The sequence below is a fragment of the Podarcis erhardii genome (genome assembly GCF_964252035.2).
Source record: "Podarcis erhardii genome assembly, chromosome: 17".
NCBI lineage: Eukaryota > Metazoa > Chordata > Lepidosauria > Squamata > Lacertidae > Podarcis > Podarcis erhardii.
Window position 1 is genome coordinate 27689337 of NC_138515.1, and position 27919 is coordinate 27717255.

Genomic DNA, 27919 nt, shown 5'->3' on the forward strand with positions numbered 1-27919 from the left:
ATAGCTCAGTACATAGCAAACATTATTCCGCCTTCCATTCTTCTAGCCAATGCATACAACTGACAACTACTTGAACACACTTCTAGCCAATGCATACAATTGACAACTACTTGAACACATGGCACCATTTTTTCAAATCGAGGTCAGCTTGTATCGATATTGTATCACTATTACTTAATGAATTTCGTATCTCCAAACATATTAGACTACTTGTATTTAGGAGTTTGTTTTTGGCTCTTTCTCACTCATTTATATTGGCTCCTCCACACTCATGCACATGCAACACACAGGTACACAGTGTGTACCCTTAAGTTCGAACATGTCCACACGCCATAATATTATTTGGCTTTCCTTAGCCCTCTGAAATAATGAGTAAAGGAAGCTAACATCAAATGTGTTGGCGAAGCTTTCAACTTCACAAAAACAGGACAGAATGCCAAATCCATGGTCCTTGCGGGTCTCTCATCTAAGTAAATAAAATCCGAGATGAATGATGTGAGTCAATTGAAATCCTTTCCTAAGAGACAGATTAAGTGTCCTCTTCTCAGTTTTCTCCTTTTCCAGCAGATTAGTATGATCAGCCTATGATGGCTCAGTTAAGAATTAGGCAGTGAACAAGCTCACATTCTGCATGCTAGAGATTGGGAGGGCAGGGCTGAGGAGGGGACTTTGATTGCATTATGTAATGAGATCCAATGAACAAAGAGAAGCACAGGCCATTCACTGAACCAAAGCAATTGGCTATCAAGGGCCCATTTTCCTATCAACTACTATTCAAATCCTGGAAGCTTTGCATCCTTTGGTGTGCTTCCTGTCCCGCTCCCTTCAGCCAAAGGCAAGAGAATTTTTCTCTAATTTATATTATAATTAATATGCATAGGTAAAGGTAAAGGGACCCCTGACCATTAGGTCCAGTCGTGACCGACTCTGGGGTTGCGGCGCTCATCTCGCTCTATGGGCCGAGGGAGCCAGCGTAAAGCTTCCGGGTCATGTGGCCAGCATGACTAAGCCGCTTCTGGCGAACCAGAGCAGCGCACGGAAACGCCGCTTACCTTCCTGCCGGAGCGGTTCCTATTTATCTACTTGCACTTTGACGTGCTTTCGAACTGCTAGGTTGGCAGGAGCAGGGACCGAGCAACAGGAGCTCACCCCGTCACAGGGATTCGAACCGCCGACCTTCTGATCAGCAAGTCTTAGGCTCTGTGGTTTAACCCACAGCGCCACCTGTGTCCCCTTATTAATATGCATAATACATATATTAATATGTTGTTGTCTTGAGTAACTGTACTGACATATACAGTGGTACCTCGGGTTACATATGCTTCAGGTTACAGACTCCGCTAACCCAGAAATAGTACCTCGGGTTAAGAACTTTGCTTCAGGATGAGAACAGAAATCGCGCAGCAGCGGCGTGGCGGCAGCGGGAGGCCCCATTAGCTAAAGTGGTGCTTCAGGTTAAGAACAGTTTCAGGTTAAGAAGGGACCTCCGGAACGAATTAAGTTCTTAACCCGAGGTACCACTGTACTTCATAGATTGAAGATATGCCATGAATAAAACAGTTTCTATGTTTCCAATAGAAAACCTACAAAACAAAGGAAACAGGTATGTGGTCATGATCCAGGGATGTGGTCATGATCCAGTTACCTCTGTGGTCACTAGAGCTTTACACAATCAAATACTTTCAGAAGGTGTTTTATACGTTTTGCACAATGCCTGTGCAAGGAAAAACACACACACCAGACCTGCAAAAAGGGGCAAGGGGTAATAGCAGCAGCAACAAATATCCATTGGGAAGGGTGCCATAGCATTATGTAAAATGATGCACTTATCCCACCTTCTGAATCTGATACGGAGAATAAAAACCATTGCCCTTCCTCTCTGGCACTGGTCCCAGCAAGTCCCAGCTTTTCATATAAACCGGGTCTCCACAGTATAAGGTGCTAGCTAGCTTGAGGGAGATCTCACTGGGAGAGCGAGAAGAAAGGGTGCTCTCTGCTCCCAAGAGGATGAGCCACCCATGTATGAAAAGTCTGCTGTTCCTCTTGTCCACCTTGTGCCTCTGCTCCAGCCATTCCCCGGTTCCTCCACTGCGTTTCTCGGCATTCCTCGACCCCACACACCAGATCTACTTGCGGTGGGACCATGAAGACAGTAGCAGCTTGATGACTTTTGAGCTGGAAGCCAAGACAATGGGATGGGTGGCTTTTGGCTTCACTGTTCGCGGAGAGATGACCGGGGCAGACTTTGTGATTGGCGGGGTCCTTCCTGACGGCAACGTCTATTTCTCAGTAAGATGAAAATAATATGAGCTGTCGTTTCCTCTTTGCGAGGAGTTTGTATCTGCACATACCAGGGCAGGGAGAGGGAGGCTGCTTTCATTGTGAAGGAAGTTACAAATGGATCTAGAGGTGATGATTTCACGGGACCAAGAGAATCTGTGCTTCCAGAGGTATTGTAGTCTCCATTGTGTAGGCTCCCTACACAGACCCATTGAACATCAGGTCACCTTGCAGATGGGGCCACACTTTGCTGAAGGTAAAGGGATGGTGTAGCACTAGAAAATGGAGTGTCCAACAAAAATACAGGAAAAGCAGCAGCAGCAGCAGCAGCAACAACAACAACAAACATTATAAGCTTCCCAAAACAGGGCTGCCTTCAGATGTCTACGAAAAATCATATAGGTGTTTTAACTCTTTGACATCGGCTGAAAGGACATTCCACAGGGCGGGTATGACTGCTGAGAAGACCCTCTGCCTTGTCCCCTGTAGTTTCACTTCTCACAGTGAGGGAACTGCTAGAAGGCCCTCAGAGCTGGACCTCAGTGTCCAGGCTGAATGATTGGGGTGGAGAGGCTCCTTCAGGGCTGCGGCCATTTGGGGCTTTAAAGGTCAGCACCTGCGCTTGAAAACTGGCCCTGAATGTCTGAGCTGCCTCCATTCAACAGCCTTGCGTCTGGGTAATACATATGTCCTATCTGTAGTGGCTTGTTTGTATTGCAGTAAAATGGTATACATACATAGATGTTCCAGAGCATGGATATACAGATTGACTAGCTCTCGGAATAGGGAAGGTTGTCTGTACAGTGTTTAGGATGAGTTTGGTAGGCATTTTTCTTACTTCCATATCCTCCATATTTTACTCCTGGCCCAGCACCCTATGCATTGTCATAAAGTATTGATCTGAAAACAGCCATTTTTCACCATTGCTGCTGCCCTTTAGAATGCCCCTTACTCTGCCATACACAAAGCATTAATTACTGGCTTCAGACAGACTTTCCTGGATTCCTGTTTTTAGCTCTGTTTTTATCGTTGTTTTCCTGCATCTTTTGTACACTGCTCAGAATTTCTTAAAGTATTTGTAGTTTAGAAATACTTTTAAAGAAGATACAATATGCCTCTCAGGGATGACAATAAATTGTGCCTCAGAAGAAAACATGAGATGGATTTGGAATTAGAATGGACATGCAATTTAGTGGTCAAAGGCTATCCCCCCCAAAATGTGTTGCTGATGAGGAATTTGAATGCTCTTTTGACTTCCTGTGTTTCCAAAAATTTGTTCTCCCTGTTTCACTCAGGACTGGCATGGTGTAGATGAAGAAACTGTCTTGGAGGACGAAAGCCAAGACTACGAGCTGCTGTCCTTGACCCAGGATGAGACAACCACCACCATGGCATTCAGGCGATATTTTCGTACCTGCGATGAGCATGACCTGGACATCACGGTAACCAAAGCAGCCATATCCACCTACAGTTCCCATCAAAGTCCAGCTGGCTTTAGAGTGGATTGTGTCCAAGCACTTTTAAAAGTCTCGTTTGCTAAAATGCAAGAGGCTGAAATGGGTGCTTTGCACTCCCAATAAAATCAGTGGCACTTAAAAAACCCCACACAACTAAAATATTAATGCAATGGTACTTAGAGGAAAAGGTTTGTAACATGAGGTTCCTAGGTTGGGTGGGTCTCTGGGGGGAGGGGAATGGAATGACCCCCACATCTTCCCCTCTCTGCCCCCTGGGCTGTTCTGGGGGGTTGCATAGGGAGGGGAGAAGAGGCAAGCCCTATTGTGCAAGCAGAAGACTTTTTGCAGAGCTTGCACTAGTGGTGCTGCTTAGGTGAATCCTGCCAAAAATATAGCAAATGAGAGGATTTTACTTTCTTTCTCTTCTTTTTTAAAACATCTTTATTGAAAATGCAAAAAGTACAGAATTATATGTGCACTACACATGGTGAAATGTAAATAAAAGAGTGAAAAAGAGAGAAACAGCACCCGTGGAAAAGGGAAAATAAAGGGGGGAGGGAGGAAAACCCCCAAACTGTATATTTTACGAAGTTGTTATTGTACTTCCCCAGATCTTAACCTATTACAGCGTTTGTAAGAATGGATTCCAAATGCCATTGAATTTGTCCATGGCAAGTTTGCGTTTATATGCAAGTTGTTCATATGTTGCGGGTTTGGATAAGTCTTCAATCCGATTGTAGAAGGGAGCTGCATTTTTAATTTTTCCAATTCATCAGTATCAGTCTTTTTGCCGTGGTCAGGGCGGGGAGAGTCCACCCGGATTGTCCTTTTGTAAGGTTCCACAGCTATTCTTTTAGTTGCCAGCTTACCTGAAACAATATGATAATGGAGGGAAGATTTTTCTTTTAACTTTTCCCTGCACAGGGTGACACACTACGACTGATTACTGGCTATGGTACGGATGACACAATTGACTTCTTCAAAGGGAGAATAATCCACAAATCTCTTTTCTTGATGCTGCTGTCAACTGAAGATGAATTGCACTCACCCAGTGTCTACAAGGTGTATGACCTGAAGCTCAACGATGTGAGTAGCACCTCCCTAGCTGCCTTACAGCAAAAGTGCATGGATCTTGTTAGATATTTCCATTCAGCATCAAAAAGTCACAGTGTTTCCCATTAAGACATATTTCATTCATTTATTCAAACTAGTGATCGTATTATTGACATGGGCGTATATTTTTCACTGTTTGCTTTTCAGCGTACGTATTATTGCAGCTTGAAGTAAAAATACAAATTTGCAAATCACTTAGACAAATAATAATATTGTATTGCAAATAAATATATTGACATTGGTTTCTTCCACGCTATTAAACTCATTTTATTTTTTTTATTTTTAAATATTTATTAAGTTTTCAAAGTTAATACATAATAACAGAAAAAAGAAGAAAAAGCAGAAATACAAAAATACAAAAAATTAAAAACAATTTAAAAACAAAACAAAAAAAGACAAAAAGAACATGTATAAATTCCATTTACATATTTTCTTTTACCTTACTTTCTAGACCTCCTCATACCACCCTTTCTTATATTCCAGTTCAAGATTGTTTGTTCAGCAAGTCCTCGCCATTAGATCTTTTGCCTATTTCAAATCCTTATTTTCTATCTCTAAACTCATTTTAACCATTTCAGAAGAGTGGCTGATTGTACCCAACAAAGCTCCTTCTTTCACTGTTCAAATCACCCTCTGCAACATTTTTTTCTTTCTTTTCTCGCACTGTTCCTTTTTGCTTAAATCAAGGGAAATTTAGTTGCTCAACTTTAAGAGAGTTAGGCACTCATCTTCCCCTAGAGCCTTCTTAGCACTAAATGTTGTCCAGCAACATTAAACCTATTTGTAATTTTTTTAAAAAAAATTCAAACGGATGAGTAAGCTTTTTTCTGTAGCAGCAATTTCCCCAAAGCATTTCTGGCAAGGTAACATTTTTAACCTAAATGTGTGAGTTAGAAAACCTCCTGGTTTTATAGTGGAACAGTTTCTGAGGATTTGCTGCTAAACCTTAATACTAAGCATACAGAAAACAGAACACCAGAACAGAGAGAGAGAGAGAGAGAGAGAGAGAGAGAGAGAGAGAGAGAGAGAGAGAGAAGGAGAACAAGATCCATCCAGCAGATTTTCCCGGACATTTCCCAGACGTATGGCAGCCCTATCTCATCTGAGTATTACAACCGTTGAATACAACCCAATGTATTTAACAATTCTGGTGGGTGGGGAGACTGATCTACCACTGACCCAGAAGATGAACATTGTTGCATCCTGCTAGTACAGTGGATTCAATAATACAGTGGTACCTCAGGTTACAGATGCTTCAGGTTACAGACGCTTCAGGTTACAGACCCCGCTAACCCAGAAATAGTATCTCGGGTTAAGAACTTTGCTTCAGGATGGGAACAGAAATCGCACGGTGGCGCGGCGGCAGAGGGGGCCCCATTAGCTAAAGTGGTGCTTCAGGTTAAGAACAGTTTCAGGTTAAGAACGGACCTCCAGAACAAATTAAGTTCTTAACCCGAGGTCCCACTATAGTCATTTGCTCAAAGGAAATCAAGTATTCTCATGATCAAACTCTTAATGGCAGGATACCATAGTAGGATGTCAGCATCAAACTTGAGCTTCCTTTTTAATTTAATTTAAAAACTGGTGTACTCATGTACCTGAGCATTATGGATATGCAAGAACTCGTCTCTCTGTGTTGGACAATATTGCTACCCTCCTGTCCAGTATGGTGGTCCTCGCTTTTCTTTAAAAAGGTTGACACCACAACCTGCCATCCCTTCAGTCGCAACCTCCAATCTGCTGCCCAAGGCAAATTGAGTTATCTTACCTCATGTTAAGGGACGCGGGTGGCCCTGTGGGTGAAACCACAGAGCCTAGGCCTTGCCGATCAGAAGGTCGGCGGTTCGAATCCCCACGGCGGGGTGAGCTCCCGTTGCTCGGTCCCTGCTCCTGCCAACCTAGCAGTTCGAAAGCACGTCAAAGTGCAAGTAGATCAATAGGTACCACTCCAGCGGGAAGATAAACGGCGTTTCCATGAGCTGCTCTGGTTCGCCAGAAGCAGCTTAGTCATGCTGGCCACATGACCTGGAAGCTGTATGCCGGCTCCCTCGGCCAATAAAGTGAGATGAGCACCGCAACCCCAGAGTCGGCCACGACTGGACCTAATGGTCAGGGATCCCTTTACCTTTACCTTTACCTCATGTTAGGGCCAGCTTCCGCTTTTTTATTGTCATAGAAAATTCCAGGAGCTGGCAACCCTACAATGCTCAGCGTTGTTTTGACTTTGTTTTGCAGTTCCCTATCCCAGAGGATGACACCACCTATGCCTGCACTTTCATACCATTGCCAATAGTCAAGGAAAAACATCACATCTACAAGGTAACTGTGGGAAAGAAGCATAGAAAGGTTTCAGCCGAAGACCTCACTGTAAGCCGTTTTTTAGGAGGAGAAAATGATGGTTTGGGGTGATGGTGGAGGGGGTGTCACATCAACACTGACAAACCATGCACTCCATCCAATGAAAGGGGAGGAATTTAAATTCGCTTGAAAATTCCCCCAGGGACCACTTGCTGTTGTTTGCTAACTCCAATGCACATACGTAATTCATATTTTATTAACATTTCTTCTTCTTCAGCACTGGGATCACAGACTCCCACCCCGTGCCCACAAGTGCCCCTGTTTTCCAGGGACAGTCCTGAATTAAAAAGGTAAAAGGTGGCACTGTGGTCTAAACCACTGAGCCTCTTGGGCTTGCTGATCAGAAGGTCGGCAGTTCGAATCCCTGCTATGGAGTGAGCTCCCTTTGCTCTGCCCCAGCTCCTGCCAACCTAGCAGTTTGAAAGCACACCAGTGCAAGTAGATAAACAGGTACCACTCCGGCAGGAAGGTAAATGGCGTTTCCGTGCGCTCTGGTTTCCGTCACAGTGTTCCATTGCGCCAGAAGGGGTTTAGTCATGCTGGCCACATGACCTGGAAAGCTGTCTGTGGGCAAACGCCGGCTCCTTCGGCCTGAAAGCAAGATGAGCGCCGCAACCCCATAGTCACCTTTACCTTTTACCCTGGATTTACAGAAGTCATCCCGGTTAATGAAGTAGTCACTGTTTTTCCTTCTTTCTTTCTTCTGTCTACAGTTTGAGGCCATGATCACACCTCGAAACGAAACCATGGTGCACCACATCCTGGTTTATGCGTGCGGCAATGGCAGTGTGCTGCCAACTGGGGTCAGCGACTGCTACGGAGCTGATCCTGATTTTGCCCTCTGCTCCCAGATAGTCGTGGGCTGGGCTGTAGGAGGAGGGGTGAGTATGTGGGAACTTCCCAGGCCATGAGAACTGCTTTTTCACCTGTGGTCAAACTACTGCAGTGAAGTTCAAAACTGATCTCTGAGAGAGTTTTGATGCTGTGGTGTGTTCTTTTAGCCGGGTTCTGAGGTTTCATTGTTTCTGGGTTCAATTCCCCGGGGCTAAATTTTCCTGAGCATGTGCCACTGAAGTGAATGGGAAGCTCAGCAAAGGTGCCTGGTCCAATCTAGATACTGGGCTGGGGTTTGTAGCTTTCTGAATAAAGGGCCTTCCTAAAAACTTTCAGCTCCCTTAACAAGCTACCATTCACTGGTGCCATACGACTATTTTAAATATTTGGTCTAGAAGATGTGATCGCTATTGATCCCTGCCAGAGGTTTTACGGCCTTATGTGTCTACCCAACAGCAAGTCCCATTGAATTAAATGAGACTTACAGACCCTCCAAGTATCCCTATTTTCCAGGGACAGTCCTGGATTTATAGAAGCCTTCCCGGTTTCTGATCTGATTCCAGAATGTCCCACTTTTCCTTAGGGACCTATCTTCATCAGAGAAACGTTGGAGGGTATGGAGTTATGTGACCCCCCCCAAGCCAAGGAGATAAGTAACCTTTAGAAGACATATGAAGGCAGTCCTGTATAGGGAAGGTTTCCCCCCATAAGGTTTAATTGATGTTTAATGTTTTATTATGTTTTTATATATATTGGAAGCCATCCAAAGTGGCTGGGGCAACCAAGTCAGATGGATGAGGTATTATTATTGTTATTGTTATTTTGTTATTATTATTAAGGGTAGTAGTAGTAGTAAATAGGACACCCCTATTTTCTTTGGAGAAATGTTGGAGGGTATGGGCTTACTCACAGGTAAATGGGTTTAGGACTGCTGCCTCACTGAATTTGTAATATTACTGACTTCTGTGCAACATCAAGCTCAGAAGCCAAGAGAACAGGGGACACAACAGTCAACTGATCATTTTTTAATAGCTGTCTTTCTTCTCCCCCACCAACCAACTAGAGCTACATGTTCCCAGATGAAACTGGAATCTCCTTAGGTACACCAATTGATCCCCAGTGGATCCGGTTAGAAGTCCACTACAGCAATTTTAATGGAATTCCAGGTGAGTAAAGCACATATATTGATTGCATAAGAGGAAGGTGATGTGTTGATGAGGAGCAGGGAACACGGCCAGAGCATGGGGAGAGAAATTGGGTATGCTTTACTCAGGGGGACTAAGGGACTACAGTATAGGCTTCTGGTCTATTTCCAGGAGGGGGGAGATTGAGGCAAAATTGTAGGTGATGCTTGAGGATGTTTATGAAACTTATCTGAGGATCTCAGAGGTGGGAGAACTTGTACCGAAAGCTCCTGGAGTTGTAGTTTGACAGATATGTGCCTCTCTCAAGAACTACATGTCTCAGAATTCCTTAATTCCTGCTGGTGTTTCTTTTGCCGAGGAAAGAAGAGCCAGTGGGAGGAGTATGGCAGTTCCTAGAAATATAAAGAGTGATGGATACAGGAGGGCCAGCTTCTGCATTTGGGGGCCATTTTATATATATATATATATAAAAGTTGGTCTTACTGGATTAGAAGTGTCTGTGGAGAAATGTTAGGGCAGCTGTTATTGAGCACCAGGAGACCCAGACAACGGGAGATGTTGGTGTTGGGGACTGTGGCCAGCAGAAGCACTGATACAGTCGTACCTTGGATCCCAAATGCCCTGGAACTCGGACGTTTTGGCTCCCGAATGTCACAAACCCAGAAGTGATTGTTCCGGTTTGAGAATGTTCTTTTGGACCCTGAATGTCCGACAGGGCTTCTGTGGCTTCTGATTGGCTGTAGGAGCTTCTTGCAGCCAATCAGAAGCTGCAATTTGGTTTTTGAACGTTTTGGAAGTCGAACGGATTCCGCTCGACTTCCAAGATACAACTGTACTTGGGAAATGCTCCTGGTGTTGGCGTTTCTATAAATATTCATATTTCTTCATGTCCTTTAGTAAATATTTATCACTATGAGGAACTTAGCAGGATAGTGGTGAGGTAGGCCCCATGTCTCACACTGGTAAGAACTAATGATCCATCTACGCCAGCAATGTTTACCAGCCAGATGTTTCTGGAAGTTTGGAAGTAGGACATTAAGTTGATGTTCTGTTTGTCTTTTTGTTGTCCTTATTGAATGTACAAGTAAGGTAAAGGTAAAGGGACCCCTGACCATTAGGTCCAGTCGTGGCTGACTCTCATCTCGCTTTATTGGCCGAGGGAGGCAGCATACAGCTTCCGGGTCATGTGGCCAGCATGACTGAGCCGCTTCTGGTGAACCAGAGCAGCGCACGGAAACGCCGTTTACCTTTCCGCCGGAGTGGTGCCTATTTATCTACTTGCACTTTGATGTGCTTTCAAACTGCTAGGTTGGCAGGAGCAGGGACCGAGCAACGGGAGCTCACTCCGTCACGGGGATTCAAACCGCTGACCTTCTGATCGGCAAGTCCTAGGCTCTGTGGTTTAACCCACAGCACCACCCGTGTCCCTTTTGGTTTTTTTAAATAGATTTTATTAAAGTTTTGAAGGTTACAGAAAGAAAAATAGAAAAAGTTAAACAAACAAAGCACAAAAACAAAAAAACAAAAAAAACACAAATCCAACCTTTACATAACTTTCTTTCCTTTGCTTATTTCCTTGACCTCCTCACACCTCCCTTTTTTGTATTCTAGTTCAATTAGATATTTCAGCAAATCCTTTCCATCTTTGTTTTTATCCTAAAAATTTATCTTGATATACTATAATTTTACATTCTCCTCTTTCCCTAATTACCAATCCATTTTTACTTAATCCTTTATAACATTTCTGCTAAAACCACATAGCTTCATTCCAACATCCTTCTAACATTCCTTAATTTTACAATGTTTCTGTAGATAAACTTTAAATTTTTTCCAGTCTTCTTCCACCGACTCTTCTCCCTGATCTTGGATTCTGCCAGTCATTTCCACCAGTTCCATGTAGTCCATCACCTTCATCTGCCATTCCACCCATGTCCCTTTTGAATGTACAAGTAGATGTATACTATCTTGGTTATCGGAAGCCCCCAAAATTTTCACTCACGTGGTAAAGTGGCCTCTCACCACGGGCTTATCCACTCTTCTGTTTGCCCCACCGCTTTCCCCTGGGAAAACCAGTGGTTTAGTGCTAAATCAGAGCAAACAGCAATTGAGTTCTCCACAGAGCAGGATTTCTGGGGGAAAGCAGCAGGGCAAAGGCAAAACCGCTCAGACCCATGCCTAGAAAGCAGAAAACAGTTTGGACTCATGATTTTCTAGGCATGGAATGGGGTGAAGTGTGAACAAACCATATTTTCAGTTGCACGGAAACTTATACAGAACCAGTTGCTCACCTGCGGGTTTTCTTTCCTAAGGCTTGATTGACAACTCAGGGATACGACTCTATTATACTACGGAGCTGCGTCCTTATGACATGGGGGTTCTGCAGACAGGATTCTTTACATTTCCAATCCATTTCCTCCCCCCTGGAGCCGAGTCCTTCATGTCCTACGGTGTCTGCAATACCAGTCAGTTTGATGATGTAAGTTCCGGAGTATTCCACAGCCCTTTCCCCGCCCCAGGTCAGTAACAAATGCTAGCAGTGAGCGTTGATACTTCATATTCAGGCTACAATTTCAAAGACATGCTCTTATTGCGTTCTATATAAAAGCTCTACAAAGAGCAGGTCAGGGTTAAGGTCAGACTCCCCGTTCCATGGGAAACACATGCACATTTCCCCAGCAGAAAGCAGCCATGGGGGCTAACAGACTGAGCAGGGGAACCGCAGGGAATGGGGCTGCCCTAGCAGTAGGGATGGAGACAGGGCTCAGGCTCCAGCTGTAAAAATGTCTTGCACTCACAACTGCAGGCGAGAAGTGCTTGTTCCTCACTGTGGAGAGAAATTGAAGCTAGGCCAAATTCTTGAGCTTTTTGTGTGGGGTTGCCAGTGTTGTTCTCCAGGCCTTGCTCCTGCATCTTTTACGTTTCAGAAGAGGGAGAGAAGGGAAGAGGGGCATTCATGGCACCCCATGGTGCCACGGCACACTGGTTGAGAACCACTGCTGTAGCTAGTGAGCAGCAAATTGACAGTGTGGCTGTTCTGGTGCTGAAATTTGGCTGCCAGAACATTCCATAGATGTCTGATGATTTCCTGAGATGTTTGCTGGGGCAAGCGTTCAAAGCATAGTGGTCAGATCAGCGGCAGAGGAAGCCATTCCGGCGCCTGGTCGGTGTGCCCATGGCCAGGGCAAGGTGCCCATAGGGACAGGGCAAGCATTGCAGGGCCTCCAGGGTCTGCTTGCCTCCTCCTACTCAGCTGCCCTACAGCTGGGGGGGAGGTAGAGGGCAGACCGTTTGGGCAGCGGGAAGCCTGCGCACGCCCAAGCCACCCGTCTCTCCCAGGAGAGATGTGTGGCTCAGGTGCGCTGCAGGCCCCGCGGTGAGTGCTGCCCGGCATTTTGTCACCCCGCTCAGTGGTGACACCCGGGGTGGCCCACACCCACTACACCCCTCTTCCTTTGCTCCTGGGCCAGATGCCATTCATGGGCCTTTTACTCCTGTTTTTGGATTGCAGATGAATGGTGTTCCGGTGCCTGATATGCATGTCTTTGGTTACTTGCTGCATACACACTTGGCCGGGTTGGGAGTGAGAGGAGTCCAGTACCGGTAAGAAAAGCCACTAGTTTTTGTGTGTGTGTGTGTTTTACTTCTGTTAATTGGTTTTTATTTAAAACATTTGTTTGTGATACAAAACAAACAAATAAGCAAGGAAAGGTACATATAAGCATCTCCACTTCCCGTTCATAGCCTTTTTCACAGTTCGTTTACATTCGGTGTGAGACACTATTGCCCTAGAGGCCTAGACATTGCAGGGGAAAGAGAGGGGGGGGAGAGGAGAGGGAAGGATTTTAAATCTTTGTTTAAAAATATATATTTATTTGATTTTTCAACTTAAAATTTTACATAGATATATCAATCATAAATCATAAAAACATGATTCCAAGGAATCTCCTGGACTTCCATCCTCCCTTATGTGGGTCCTGTTATTAATCAGTTCCTCCCGCATCCTTTATGATAATCCAAAGCCTTTACTTCTTCCATTATGTCCAGAATCAACCTTAAACTACAAGTGCTATTCCAATCCTACTATCGATTTTAACTGTTTACAGTGGTCTTTAAGATACATTATAAATTTTCCCCATCCCCTATTAAAGTTTTTGTCTTCCTGATTTCTGACTCTTCCGGTCATTTTAGCCATTTCAGCATAGTCCATTAACTTCATCTGTCATTCTTCTCTGGTCGGGACTTTATTTTCTTTCCATCTCTGGGCCAATAACATCTGTGCAGCCGTGGTCACATACATAAATAGTCTTTTCTGCTCTTTGGGGATTTCAGCATCTAGAATTCCTAAAAGGAAGGCTTCAGGCTTTTTAACAAAGGTTATTTTAAACATTTTTTTCAACTCATTAAATATCATTTCCCAAAATCCTTTTACCACCTTACAATTCTACCACATATGATAAAAGGTGCCTTCTTTTTCCTTACATTTCCAGCATACATTTGAGCATGTTTTATACATTTTTGCTAATTTACTAGGAGCTAAATACCATCAGTACATCATTTTCATATGATTTTCTTTCAGCATATAGCGATCTTTTCATTCTTTTGCATAGTGGTGCATGGTTTTTGTGTCAGCGTCCCACAGGTAGCTCCTTTATTTATATAGTTCTTTGTTTTTGTTAGCATTGTGAGAGATTGCTGGGTCTGGTGCTGAATGACAAGCTGTGAAGCTGCCCCAGTGACACAGGGAGAGTGGAGAAAGGGTACCTGGTTTTAAAAGCTCCACTGCAGCTATTCGGTCCACTTAGGTCAGTTCTAAGGTCAGTACTGGAGCTCAGCTGAGGGGGAAAGCGCCTGAGCTGATTAGCTGGGGAGAGATCAGAAGAGTTCAGCACCCTGACTGAGGTATAGCATGGATCACTCCCAGTTTTCAAATGAAAGCACCCCCATTATTCTGCAACAAGTGAAGGCCTGTGTACTTATGGTGTGTAAAGGTAAAGGACCCCTGGACAGTTAAGTCCAGTCAAAGGCATTTGTCCACAGACAGCTTTCTGGGTCATGTGGCCACATGACTAAACCATTTCTGGCACAACGGGACACCGTGACAGAAACTAGAGCGCATGGAAACGCCGTTTACCTTCCTGCTGGAGCAGTACCTATTTATCTACTTGCACTGGCGTGCTTTCAAACTGCTGGGTTGCCAGGAGCTGGGATAGAGCAACGGGAGCTCACCCCATTGCAGGGATTTGAACCGCTGACCTTCTGATTGGCAAGCCCAAGAGGCTCAGTGTGTAACAGGTGGGGGACAGGAACGCAGACAGAAAACTCAGTTCACTGTTCATACTGAAGACTGAAACCCAACCAACAGATGTCATTTCACTTAGTAATATTAGCTCTTAGAAATGTTTGTCAGGAAGGCATTAGATCAGATCCTGGTTGCATCCCAGTTACAGTTTTCTCTCAGCAGCATCTCAGGTTTGTTTGTCTCTCCTGTTTCTTTGTCTCCACACCCCCACCCCACTCCCAGGAATGGAGAGCAGCTGACTGTCATTTGTGAAGACAACAAGTACGATTTCAATCTCCAGGAGACCAGAGGCATGAAGGAGGAAGTCATTTTCAAATCAGTACGTCATCCCAGTGTTTCCCTTTGGGCCACGCTTTGGTGGGGAAAAGCCATTTTCAGCAGCGACCCTCTGCTGCTATAGGTTTGACCCCGTGTCCTCTTGTGTTTTACAGGGAGATGAGTTCCTGGTGGAATGTCACTATCAAACCAAAGACCGGACCGGACTGACCTTCGTAAGTCCTTGACTGAAAACCACCTAAGCCCAGGGGTCAGCAAACCTTTTCAGCAGACGGCCGGTCCACTGTCCCTCAGACCTTGTGGGGGGCCAGACTATATTTTTGGGGGGAGGAGAATGAACAAATTCCTATGCCCCACAAATAACCCAGATATGCATTTTAAATAACAGCACACGTTCTACTCATGTAAAAACACACTGATTCCCAGACCATCCGCAGGCCGGATTTAGAAGGCGATTGGGCCAGATCCGGCCCCCAGGCCTTAGTTTGCCTTCCCATGACCTAAGCATTAGGGGGAAGGTGGTTTCGGGAGAGGGCAACTTTTGCTAAATCCAATCTTGCTGTCCCCAGAATATCCAGATATTTTAGTAACAGCTTGCAGGGCCACCAAAGGTTTTCGTGTGTGGTGGAAGGAGGGGAAAGCAAGGCCAGTATCAGGGGAGTTGGGGGATGAGATATGGGGCAGAGTCCGCAGAACAAGGGGTGAGATGTGGATTTGTGAACATGATATGGCGGGTTGGGAGTCCCACAAATCTCTTACTGATTCCCACGTGCCAGGGGGAATTCTACTCTGCAAAGGCACAGGACTCTAGTGCCTGTCTCTGCTATTCTTCCTTCACAGCACTTTCCTGACTCTGGCTGTGCTGATACCTGGAGCCAGCAAGAGATGCTGTTGCACTGCGGCCAAAACCCTCTCTCTCTCTCCTTTTACAATTTTTTAATTGGTTTTTGCAGTCTACATTTGTCTTCAAATCATAATCATACACATAAAGAATTCCCTGAAGCCTTGGACTTCCCTCTGTCCCTCCGTGGATTCCTTTTTCAACTGCCTCTTATAAGATTCTCCATTTTCTTAAAATTCCCTAATTCCCCATAGTTCTTGTTACATTACAAGTGTTACAGTCCTGCCAAAGTTTTTAGTTGTTTACAATGTTCTCCGAGGTAACGTATAAATTTTCCCCATTCCTTAGTAAAATTACTATCTTCTTGATTTCTAATCTTCTGATGTGATTTTGCCATTTCGGCGTAAATCCATCATCTTTATCAGCCATTCTTCTCTGGTCGGCACTTTGTCTTCTTTCTGTCTCTGGGCCAAAAGTATCCGCGCTGCTGTCCTCACGTGCATAAATATTCTTTCCTGCTCCTTTGTTATAAAAGGTAAAGGGACCCCTGTCCATTAGGTCCAGTCGTGGCCGACTCTGGGGTTGCGGCGCTCATCTCACTTTATTGGCCGAGGGAGCCGGCGTACAGCTTCCGGGTCATGTGGCCAGCATGACTAAGCCGCTTCTGGCAAACCAGAGCAGCGCACGGAAACGCCGTTTACCTTCCCACTGGAGCGGTACCTATTTATCTACTTGCACTTTGAGGTGCTTTCGAACTGCAAGGTTGGCAGGAGCAGGGACCGAACAATGGGAGCTCACCCCGTTGCGGGGATTTGAACCGCCAACCTTCTGATTGGCAAGTCCTAGGCTCTGTGGTTTAACCCACAGCGCCACCCGCATCCCTCCTTTGCACCTAAAATTTCTAATAGAAAAGCTTCTGGTTTTTCAAAACTCTTGCATCTTAAATGAATTTGGCCTTTGTTTTCCCTCAGGGCGGACCAAGTACTCTGAACGAAATGTGTCTGGCTTTCCTCTTCTACTATCCTCGAAACAACATCTCCAGCTGCATGGGATACCCAGACATTCAACAGGTGGCCCATGAGCTGGGCCAAGAGGCAGCAGAGTGAGTGTTTCTGAGAAGGTGCCTGAATGCCATGGCAGGACACAGACAGCATCCGATCCGCAATCGTGTCGCAGGATGGAGGCAGGCAGACCGTTCTAAGGCAGCAGTTGCCAATCCCCGGATTTTTTGGGGGACTAAACAGGCCTCCTTAAGTGAATTTTTTTTTGGGGGGGTGCAATCCAATCCATTGTGGCAGCAGTGTCCAAAAAGTAAAAATAAAAAAAATAGGGCACAGCCCCCACCACCCTGATAGGGCTTTTTACTTGTTTTATTTATTCAATTTATATATTGCCCTATACCCGGAGGTCTAAGGGCACTTCACAGAAAAGATCGCAGTATATAAAATCAAAATAAGAACAATAACCCAATAATACACACACACCCCAAAATCGCCACATTTTGAAAGGGTATGGGATGTCAATCAAGTCAACCTGGTTAAAAAAGAACATTTTTGCCTGGTGCCTACAGGTGTATAATGAAGGCGCCAGGCGAACTTCCCTGGCGGGGAGCCACCACTGAGAAGGCCCCTTCTCGTGTTGCCACCCTCCGGACCTCTCAAGGAGGAGGCACACGAAGGAAGGCCTCAGAAGATGATCTCGGGGTTTGGGTAGGTTCATATGGAAAGAGGCGGTCCTTGAGGTATTGCAGTTCTGAGACATTTAAGGTTTTATAGGTCAAAACCACCTCTTTGAATTGGGCCCACCCTCATTCATCAGATCTATCATGTGATGGTGTGGGGAACGGGTGGTAATCTCCCTAATCAGCTGATCCACAGAGTTCAGGGTGGCTGTGTGCTGCTGGGCGTGACAGACTTGGGAAGGCGACTGTGTAGATTATCCACACTCAGTACAAGCATGAGCCCCCTGGAGGGTTGCCTGGGGTAATTTGGGTCATTGTCAAGCCAAAAAAAAGGTTAGCCACTCATCCCTGTTCTGAAGTGTGATGGAAGAAGTTTGAGCCACCCATTGGTTGCCTTCCCAGGAGAGAATGTGTGTTTAAAGCTCAAACCACATTCATCCTCCTTCGGAAGGCCCATACGTCTGCATCTTTCCAAGGTCAGCCTCTCTTTCCATGCTGCCAACTTCCTATGGGCACAGCCCCTGTGAAGCATTAATCTTCTTTTCCTGTGTTCCTCCTCAATTTCTCCCCTCCAGTGCAATGGAAGGAATGATGGCTATAAACTTGGTGGAATGGGACCAAGAGACCATCAAGAAAGCAGAGAAGGCTTGCAAGGAGGCGAATCAGATTGTGGTCATCAAAACAATTGATGTAAGCAAGGTTTTGGGGAAATTTTTTTTGTATTTGGTGTTAACATCAGCTGGAAAAATCAGAAAGGGGATCCAAAGTTTCTCTGGTTTCCTTGCAGTTCCCTCCTTTAGCAAGGGCTTGATGGTGGCAGCATAGGCTGACTCCCTGTCTTACACCCTTCTGCTCCTAGGATCAGGTCCTGCTCTTGCTTCATTCAAGTCCCGAGTCTGACACCGACCCATAAGGAACAAAAGACACATTATGTTGGTGAAGGAGCTGTGTCTTTAAGTGTGGGGTGAGGTGGGATTAAACAAATGGCTAATGCAAGAGGGTTTGATCCAGATCAGGACCCTACACTGGGGGAAATAAAGGTGGTTTAACCAGTGGTCCCCTCACAACTGCAATTTCCACAGGGGGGAAAGCTCCTGATGAAGTAAATGGGAAGTTTTTCCAAGGCAAATTCCAGACACAGGCCCCGTGTAATATTTAGAACCACAGAGCCTAGGGTTTGCCGATCAGAAGGTTGGCAGCTCGAATCCCCGCAACGGGGTGAGCTCCCGTTGCTCGGTCCCAGCTCCTGCCAACTTAGCAGTTCGAAAGCACGTCAAAGTGCAAGTAGATAAATAGGTACCGCTCTGGCGGGAAGGTAAACAGTGTTTCTGTGCACTGCTCTGGTTCACCAGAAGTCGTTTAGTCATGCTGGCCACAAGACCCAGAAGCTGAACGCCAGCTCCCTTGGCCTATAGAGTGAGATGAGCGCCGCAACCCCAGAGTCGTCCGCGAATGGACCTAACGGTCAGGGGTCCCTTTAACTTTTAAAGGCTTAAAGCTCCCCTAACCTCACACAAGAGCGCAAATCAAAATCTTAGGGGGTGTCCAGCAGTGCATGAGTGGAGTTCCACTCACACAGTGGGACTTGCTTTTCCTCTCTCACCTACCCATCCTCCCCAAATCTGCTCCATGGGGTGCCCCAACCCTCCCAAGCTGATTTTTAGGGTGGCTGGGTGGCTGGGGGGGTCCAAGAACCTCAGTGTTGTTCAGTTGTTGCTACAACTGCACAGCCTTACCTGAAAGTACAGTATTTTTTGCTCTATAAGACTCACTTTTTCCCTCCTAAAAAGTAAGGGGAAATGTGTGTGCATCTTATGGAGCAAATGCAGGCTGCGCAGCTATCCCAGAAGCAAGAACAGCAAGTGGGATCGCTGCTTTCACTGCACAGCGATCCCTCTTGCTGTTCTGGCTTCTGAGATTCAGAATATTTTTTTTCCTGTTTTCCTCCTCCAAAAACTAGGTGCCTCTTGTGGTCTGGTGTGTCTTATAGAGTGAAAAATGTGGTAGATTTGTGGCGGGTGGGAGAACAGAACTGTGAAATGGTCCCTGGAACTTGTTCTTTTAACAGCTCGTTTTTCAACCTACCATAGAATCATAGAATTGTAGAGCTGGAATTTCAGCTAAAGCATCCATGGCCAACCTCTGCTCCCCCCCCCCCAAATATCCTTTATTAGGCATAGCAAACCACACATTATCAAACAGACACCGTATACAAATTGTGCAAAATACAAGATCAATATAACAAGGTTTGTCCCAGTCAGATCTTTAACTCCAAAGAAAATCAATTTACATAAATAATACAATACAACCACTAAATCTCTTTATAATGGCCCAGTCTTTCTACATGGACAGCACTCAGAAATTCAGTCACTATTAAAGTAATTTGATCATTACTGTACGAAAGCAGGTCCTGAACCGTTGGTGGCAAAGAAATCAGTTTCTAAGAAATTGAGTTTCTAAGGCCTCTAATAATTACCGTATTTTTCGCTCTATAAGACGCACCAGACCACAAGACGCACCTAGTTTTTGGAGGAGGAAAACTCCATAAGATGCACACACATTTCCCCTTACTTTTTAGGAGGGACAAAGTGAGTCTTATAGAGCAAAAAATACGGTATCTTCTGGCATAAATGCCAAAATTACAAGAAAAGAAAATATGCTCCAAAGTATCAGGTTCCTGTTTACTACATTTGCAGGGACGCTCTGATTCTGGGAGAGCGTCTCACTATCCTCTCACTATCATTGAGGGAAACATATTAAATCTGGCTAACATAAACACCCTGCACAATTCATGATTCTTCAGATTTGTCATGTATCCCTTTTGAAAATCTCTACACAAAGGGAGATTTAAATAGAGAGGAGAACAAGTGCTGTGCTTTGCAACCGCAAGTCAACCTCTGCTTAAAAACTTCCAAGCAAGGAGATTCCACCACCTCCCGAGGGAGACCGTCCCTCATCATTTTCCATTTCAAACTATGTCTTATCTCTTCAAGGGAGAAGTAGTACCAACCTCACAACTACAGCAAATAAATAGGTGTAGATCCTTAAAGTTTTTCTTCCTTTTTGACCTCCAGGAGGTGGTGAGAAATGAGACTGGCTTTGTCCGAGACATTGTTGACCTTGAACCAGAGCCCTGCAAGGACATTTCCAGATCCCCACCTGCACCTCCGCTAGAAAGGAAAGCCAAGCACCAAGCGACTCCTCCCACGGTGACCTCCAAGGCTCTCAGCCCTACGGGCAACTTTCCTTTTGCTGGCCTGCTCTTCATCCCTCTGGCGTTCACTTGGCTTCTTGCCCCTTCTCAGAGCAGACTCTGAACGTCCATTGCCAATGAGTAGTTACTGGCTGTCCTTCACGTGCTAAAGCTTCTCAAGCTGCTCTTATTCTATTTCTTTTCTTAACTCTCAGGGGGCGCCTGTCCCCGGACAATCCTTTGGTACTGTGTGAATGAAATGCAAAGCTGGAGCAAGTCACTCAGGGCTGGAGAGAAACCCAATTAGGTCGCCTTGAATTTCAAGATGGCCAGTTGTGGGTGCTGCTGGTGGTTGTTTTTTAATCACTTTGAATGCACACTAACCTGCTAACAGGAACAGCGCATACCTCCCCCTCTGTAGAGACAGACCCTCCAAGTCTCCCTATTTTCCCGGGACAGTCCCGGATTTACAGAAGCCGTCCCATTTCTGACTTGATCCACTTTTCCTTAGGATGTCCCTTTTTTCGGATGACCTCTGTATTGTTTCCCATAGCAAGATGATAGCTTTTGCAGCAACAACAAAAAAAGGACTTATTTTTAATAAACCTTCCTAATAAGAATAATTATAATGGGTGATCCTAACCCTCAGCAAAGCAAAAAATAAAACCTTTACCTTTGAGAAGGGAATAATGGTAGCTACCAGGGCTTTTTTTCAGCCAGAGCTCACCAGAGCTCAGTTCTGGCACCTCTCAGATGGGCGCCATTGCCATTCTAAGAGAATGAGGGAGGTGTTCATGGTGAGTTCCGGCACCTTCTTTTCTGGAAAAATAGCTCTGGTAACTACGCGGGTGGCGCTGTGGGTTAAACTACAGAGCCTAGGACTTCCTGATCAGAAGGTCAGCGGTTCGAATCCCCGCAACGGGGTGAGCTCCCGTTGCTCAGTCCCTGCTCCTGCCCACCTAGGAGTTCGAAAGCACGTCAAAGTGCAAGTAGATAAATAGGTAACACTCTGGCGGGAATGTAAACTGTGTTTCCATGCACTGCTCTGGTTTGCCAGAAGTGGCTTAGTCATGCTGGCCACATGACTCGGCCAATAAAGCAAGATGAGTGCCGCAACCCCAGAGTTGTCCACGACTGGACCTAATGTTCAGGGTTCCCTTTACCTTTTAAGCACCAACAAAACAGTTTTGCTAGATATAAGAGAGGCTTTCCCAACTTCTCAGTCACTGGAAATTATGGTCGTTGGCTCCAAGGAAGATGGGATTTGAAGATTTCTCTACCTGTTGAGTTGGGTCAGAAGGAGGCAGAAAAAACCCTAAATATCTCATGCTGGCAGGCAGGGAATGATAGATGGAACACTGGAATTTCTTTCTTCTGGATCAGATGAGGAAACAAAGTAGCTCACGCTCCATATCTCACACTCCCTGGCCCTCTTCATGGTGGCAAACCCCCAATAATAGAACCCTCTCCCACTTCAGATGCAGCAGAGTCAAAGTCTCAGCACCTTCAGACACACTGTAAGCATTCCAGGCTGGTGTTTGGGATCCAGCAGTAATTTATGAGAGTCTGAAGAAGCATCTTTGAGATATGTACATGAAATCCTGATTTGTGCAAGTTATGCATCTAAATCAGAGCTTCCCACACTTTTGGTCTCCAGCTGTTTTTTGACTACAATTCCCATTCTCCCTAGCTAGCGGGACCAGTGATCAGGGATGATGGGAATTGTAGTCCCAAAAGACAGCTAGAGACCCAAGTGTGGGAAACCCTGATCTAAATACACACTTTCAATTCGCATTGAAATGAAAGACTTTGAAAACTGAACACAGATTGTTTGGGTGATTTGGAATAGAAAGCATATGGGTTTTTTCTTTTAATAATTATAATTGTTATTTTGCAGTTTGATTGGAAGTAATCTATTTATTTTTAAATTGCCATTGGAATCATTTTCATTTCTGATTTATTTGCTTAATTTAAAAAAAACCAATCACATTCTAAGGTTAAATGAGACAATAATAGCTAAAATACCTGATTGAAAGCATTTGCCCTGGTATTTTGTGTTTGAAAAAAATTGTTTCCCACTCCATGGACTTACATCTTGTAATCTTCGCTACTTAAGCATTTCTTAAAATTCATGTCAATTACTATTCTGGCCAGTGCCTACACAATCAATATGTTTTAATCACTGTCTACTTTGTAGATATTCCTAATTATCCAATAAACAAAAATTGACTTTTGTATTATACCGAGTAAACAATTTCTGATTAATAAACTCTCATTACAGTAGTTATTTTTAAATGGTAGAGGAAATGCAATTATGACAGTATCAAAACATTAATCTGATTAAATCTCTTTTGTAATGATGGAAATGATGCAAATAAACCAATTTTTCATCTTGACATTTCTGTCATGCCAATGTTTCTGTCACCTTTAAATTTCCAACTGTTAGTTTCACCGAGCATTGAAATGACTTACTGGTTTATGGCCAGGCTTCCCCAACCTGGTGCCCTCCATATATTTCAACACCTACCAGTATTCTATTGGGGCAGATTGAAAGTCTTCCTGGTAATATATAAAAAGCCCTAGAATAACTTTAGATCAGCCTAGTTGAGGGACCACCTTGTTCCAGAACTACCATTGAGCTGTTTGCTGCTTGGGATTCATTTTCCAAACCTATAACCATTTTCACACATGGAATAGCATCTTTGAAACTCGAGCAAACCTGTGCCACTTTACGATTCAGTCATTTTCACATGTGCAATGCAGCCAGCAGTGATTTGTCCAAAGTCATGAGCAGACAACACATTTTATATTTGCAAAACAATTTATTGTTGTTTTTCTGTTTTGTTTTCTACATGGGTACTATTTCTTTTCTTTTTCTTCTTGTTTGAGTCTTATCTTACTCCATGCACTCGTATTATGCTCTTTTTATCTTTCAATGGTGTTTGTGTAACATTTTTTTTATTTGCAAAACCAGACAGATATGGGTTTGCTTTACCATATCACTCTCAAATTGAGACCCTGTACCAGGTCCTTGAGATTTGAATCTTGGAACAGTTCTAGTTGGCCATGTGAATTTTTAGCAAGAGCATTACATCCCGATATAGCCCTTCCATTCAAGTTTGTAATTAGTGAAATTAGTGAAAGTCTCTTTTTAAATAAAGACAGGCATAGTTAAAGTGAAGCAACAGTGGCTTGCTTTCCTGTGATGTGAGTCTGTTTTCATCCCAGCTTTACAGTTTCCATGACAGGCAGACATATGTTTATCCATTATTCCTTATTCCTCCTACCTAAAGAATAAAGTTTTTTTAAATAGTTACAAACTTACACAAGTAATAAGGGTGTTGATGATGCTGGACCTAATGCCCAAGCAATGTCATCCATGACCAGATTTTTCTACAAACCTAAACAAGCCTTTCTATCAGCACTGGTTGCCATATAAACCAGAAAATTCCGCTAATGTCTGCAGGGTGGGGCTAATAGTAAATATATTAGTAAATGTCTGGGATCTCATCTGTTCCCCGCTGTCACTTCCTTGTTGCCTCCTAGATGGCAATTTTGAAAACCTGCTCATCCGCCACTTCCGATCAACCAAAAAAGGCTCAACAGCTTTTGGGATGATTGCCCCCCAAAAGCTCAGCAACTGTGTTTGGATTTTCTAAGGTTACTGCTGCACACAGGAAATAATTTGTACAGCTGATTGCTTCAGTTTTGGATTACTTGCAACCAGAATGAAACCTTGTGCCACCAAGGTAGCAAGTTGAAAGATCAGACACAGAAAATACTGATAAGTCCAGTTGGGAAAGATTTCCGTTCTGATTAGTATCTCGCTAACAAACAAGGAAGTATAGCTTATAAGAAGAGACAGCACTGACTTGGCTGCATTTAGATGAACCTCCAGGCGAGGGTTGTGGAAAATGGTTGCATTTTGTTCCAGGTTTTTGGCATGCCTGAAAAGAGTATTGAGAATTGGCACAGAAGAGGCAATCACTATCACTAGGGGAACAGAACAGCCCAGGATAATGGGGAAGAGTTTGTAAGGCATAGTCATATGCACAAGTATCAATTTTCGCTTTTTGTAGTCGTTTGTAAAGTTAAAGTCAGAGGGAAGGCTGAGGAAAGTCTGATTGTTCAGACTGTCGGATGCTTGGGACACTGTTTTAAAAGTCCAGGTGACTAGGAATGTTGCTGCACAGGAAGCCAGCACAGAACCAAGGAGGAGCCAACGCACAAGGCTGGAAAATTGTAGTTTCACCCTCAGCAAAAAGGACTGCTTGAAGTTGACAATCTTCATGCAGTAGAAAACACTCAGCCAGGCAGTGAACCAGAAGCTCAAAAAGCTTGCGGCAATATCGAGGGTAAACGTGATTTTTTGCACCATGTAAAACTTTCTGAAGAACTCCTTCCAGATGAGTGAAATGAAATAGTCCAGAATTAGTGAGGTGCAGAAGCAAAGGTTGGACAGCCCCAGGCTGGCCAGAATTTCATCACTGGGCATCAGATTTCTGCCTTTCATCCAGTCGGTAGCATTCACACCAACAATAAGCCCATTGGTGATAAAAACCAAAATGCAAAGAGTACCTGAAACAATGAAATAAAAGGTTATAAATAGAGTGATGTGATCCACCTGGTTTTCAGACCTGGTGGGTCCCATATTGAAATTGAAATACTTTATTGTCATTTGTACAACTTGTATACAGTGAGATTACATGAGCACCCCCCACTCAGCTCAATTAGTCTTAATTCCCCTCATTTACTGACGCGCACCCACCAAACCCAAAAGTCAGTTGCCCTGTTGTTATCTTTTCATTCAGCAGCCTAACAGCCCATGGATTGAAGTTGTTCTTTACCCTGTTGGCATGACTAATCATGCTTCTATATCTTCTGCCCGAGGGCAGGAGATCAAGAAAGTGCCGGCCAGGGTGTGAGTCATCCCTGAGAATTTTCCTCACTCTCCTGAGGCAACGTTCTTCCACAATGTCATCCAGTGGATTCACAGGACAGCCTATAATATCTTGTGTTGTATTCACCACCCTCTGTAGGCACTTCCTATCAGTTGATGTCAAACCATCATGTCACACCGTGATGCAGTATAAAAGGACACTGTTATTATGTACTGAGTTGAATAGGATCCAAACTGCAGCAGTCTGATTGGTCCTAGAACAATAGGATCCAAAAGGCAGCAGTCTGATTGGTCCTAGAACAATAGGATTCAGAATGCAGCAATCTGATTGGTCCTAGAACAATGCAGCAGTATGATTGGTTGGCAGGAACCACCCAATCATGCTCCAGATTGAAGTGAATCCACAACCTGATTGGCTTACAGTAGAATTCCGGAATTAGCCAATCATGTGCAGCCCATTGTGTAAATAATGTATATAAAGCAGATACTTGAGGGGACATTCATTCCTCCTCACCACTATGAGCTGAATAAAGAGCATGAAATCACTTTGCGACTCTGAGTATATTTCAGACACTTTCTATTGTGGACCATAGAGATGGTATCTGCATCAGCAGGAGATAAATGGGATCTTGTTTGCTCTGGAAATGGTTAGTGCAAAGGCTTTAATTGAATTCAATCAATTAAGTGGGATCGGGTGAAAGAGGCATAACTCAGACCAATCAGTCAAACAAAGCCATATGTCATAGGTACTGCCAAACAAAGTCAACCTTCACTGGGATAAGTAGCTTCATATGTTGTTTGTTCATGTTAGTTACAAAAGTCCTCCAAGTGGCAGCCAAGTCCAATGGTTTAGCAGTCTCCTTCAAGACCTCAAGATGATGGCTGAATTTTACTGAGACAGCTAAGAACAAAGTTTTCTTATACAGTGGAACCTCGGTTGTCGAACGTCTCCATTGACGCACGTTTTGGCTTCCGAACGCTGAAAACCCTGAAGTAACTGCTTCAGTTTTCGAATGATTTTCCGAAGCCGAACGTGCCTCAAAGCTTCCTTTTTGAGTTTCCCTATTGTATTGAGGATGCGGGTGGCGCTGTGGGTTAAACCCACAGAGCCTAGGGCTTGCCAGTCAGAAGGTTGGCAGTTCAAACCCCCATGACGGGGTGAGCTCCCGTTGCTCGGTCCCTGCTCCTGCCAACCTAGCAGTTCAAAAGCACGTCAAAGTGCAAGTAGATAAATAGATACCGCTCTGGCGGGAAGGTAAACGGCATTTTCGTGCGCTGCTCTGGTTCACCAGAAGCGGTTTAGTCCTGCTGGCCACATGACCCGGAAGCAGTATGCCGGCTCCCTCAGCCAGTAAAGTGAGATGAGCGCCGCAACCCCAGAGTCATCCGCGACTGGACCTAATGGTCAGGGGTCCCTTTACCTTTACCTTTATTGTACTGAGGCTTCCGCTTTCGGTTTTTGGTTTTTGGGTGTTTCAGAAGTCGAACTGTCTTCCAGAACAGATTACGTTTAAAAACCAAGGTTCCACTGTACCATCAATTTACATTAATGACATAAACATCCTTCCATCCCTGTGTTACAACCTGTGTAGCTGCAACTAAAAGGAAAATCACCAAAGGTTTTATAGAGAGGTCAGCACTAACTCCTGAGAAAATAGAGAGAAGACATTTGGGGTTTAGGACTGGTGAAGGGTCAATAATGATTCCAGTTTCCTTAAGAATTTGTGCCCAAAAGTAGCCACATGAGGCAACCCTAGCATATGTGTCAATAACACCCACATCCCCTTCAACATGTCCACATATTTCTATCCTGAATCTGTGCTAGTCGCACAAGTGTATAGTACCCTTTATGGACTGTTTTCAGGAAATTATCTCAAATACGGGTCAATAAAGAAGAAAAGAGCTTAGCGTACCAGATTTCATCCCAAACAATTTCGTCAAGGGTCTCATTCCCTACTCTGCTCCTCACACCAATTGTAAACTACAGAAAGAGAGGAACTGCAAGGCTAGTAACATTTAATGTAAATGAGAAACGAGCCCTTCCATATAATATTAGAATGAAGATAATTTGTGATGATGCCCAAGAGATGAAGAGTACCTGAAACAATGAGGTAAAAGATTGCGAGTAGAGAGAGGTGATTCATCTGGTCTTCAGACATGGTGGATCCCACAGAAATGATAGCTGTACTCGTGGAAGATACAGGGAATCTTGTTCACTCTGAAAATGGTTAGAGAGGGGGCTTTAATTTGTTGACGATGAGCAAATGACCAATGCAAATGACCAGAGTTCTCCAATTATTGTTTCTCTAAATGGCACCTGTGGCAACAAAGCAAAAAACCCATGCCTCGTAGAAATGTAACACAATACCTAGTCACTTTTCTGATATTTCAGGGCAGTCAACAAGCTGTCATGATTTTATTTTTAGCAGAATAATTCCTTCATTCCAAATATTCCACAAAGGGTGTAAAATTTCATCTGAGGCCATTTCATCTGGAAGGCAGAGAACAAATGTTTAATGACTTCTTTAGGGGAATGGTCTTC

At 44.3% G+C, this 27919-nt stretch overlaps 1 protein-coding gene and 1 long non-coding RNA gene across 2 annotated transcripts in view; one reads left to right on the forward strand and one right to left on the reverse strand.

Annotated features, from left to right (window-relative positions):
• The first annotated feature begins 1955 nt into the window (after positions 1-1955).
• On the forward strand, positions 1956-20997 carry LOC309332194 (putative DBH-like monooxygenase protein 2). Its single transcript, XM_081845165.1, has 13 exons — positions 1956-2289; positions 3576-3722; positions 4662-4823; positions 7086-7169; positions 7922-8089; positions 9106-9208; positions 11497-11663; positions 12696-12787; positions 14709-14805; positions 14918-14977; positions 16575-16705; positions 17860-17974; positions 20359-20997. Exons 1-13 carry the CDS (start codon positions 2008-2010, stop codon positions 20599-20601), a joined length of 1851 nt encoding a protein of 616 aa, XP_081701291.1. The 5' UTR covers positions 1956-2007; the 3' UTR covers positions 20602-20997.
• A 12-nt stretch (positions 20998-21009) lies between these two features.
• LOC309332618 overlaps positions 21010-27919 on the reverse strand; it is an 86616-nt gene continuing 79706 nt past the window's right edge. The window contains exons 2-3 of the long non-coding RNA XR_014152250.1: positions 21641-21877; positions 21010-21310 (exon numbers count right to left, since the gene is read on the reverse strand). This is a non-coding gene — a long non-coding RNA (uncharacterized lncRNA). The remainder of the gene's footprint in view (positions 21311-21640; positions 21878-27919) is intronic.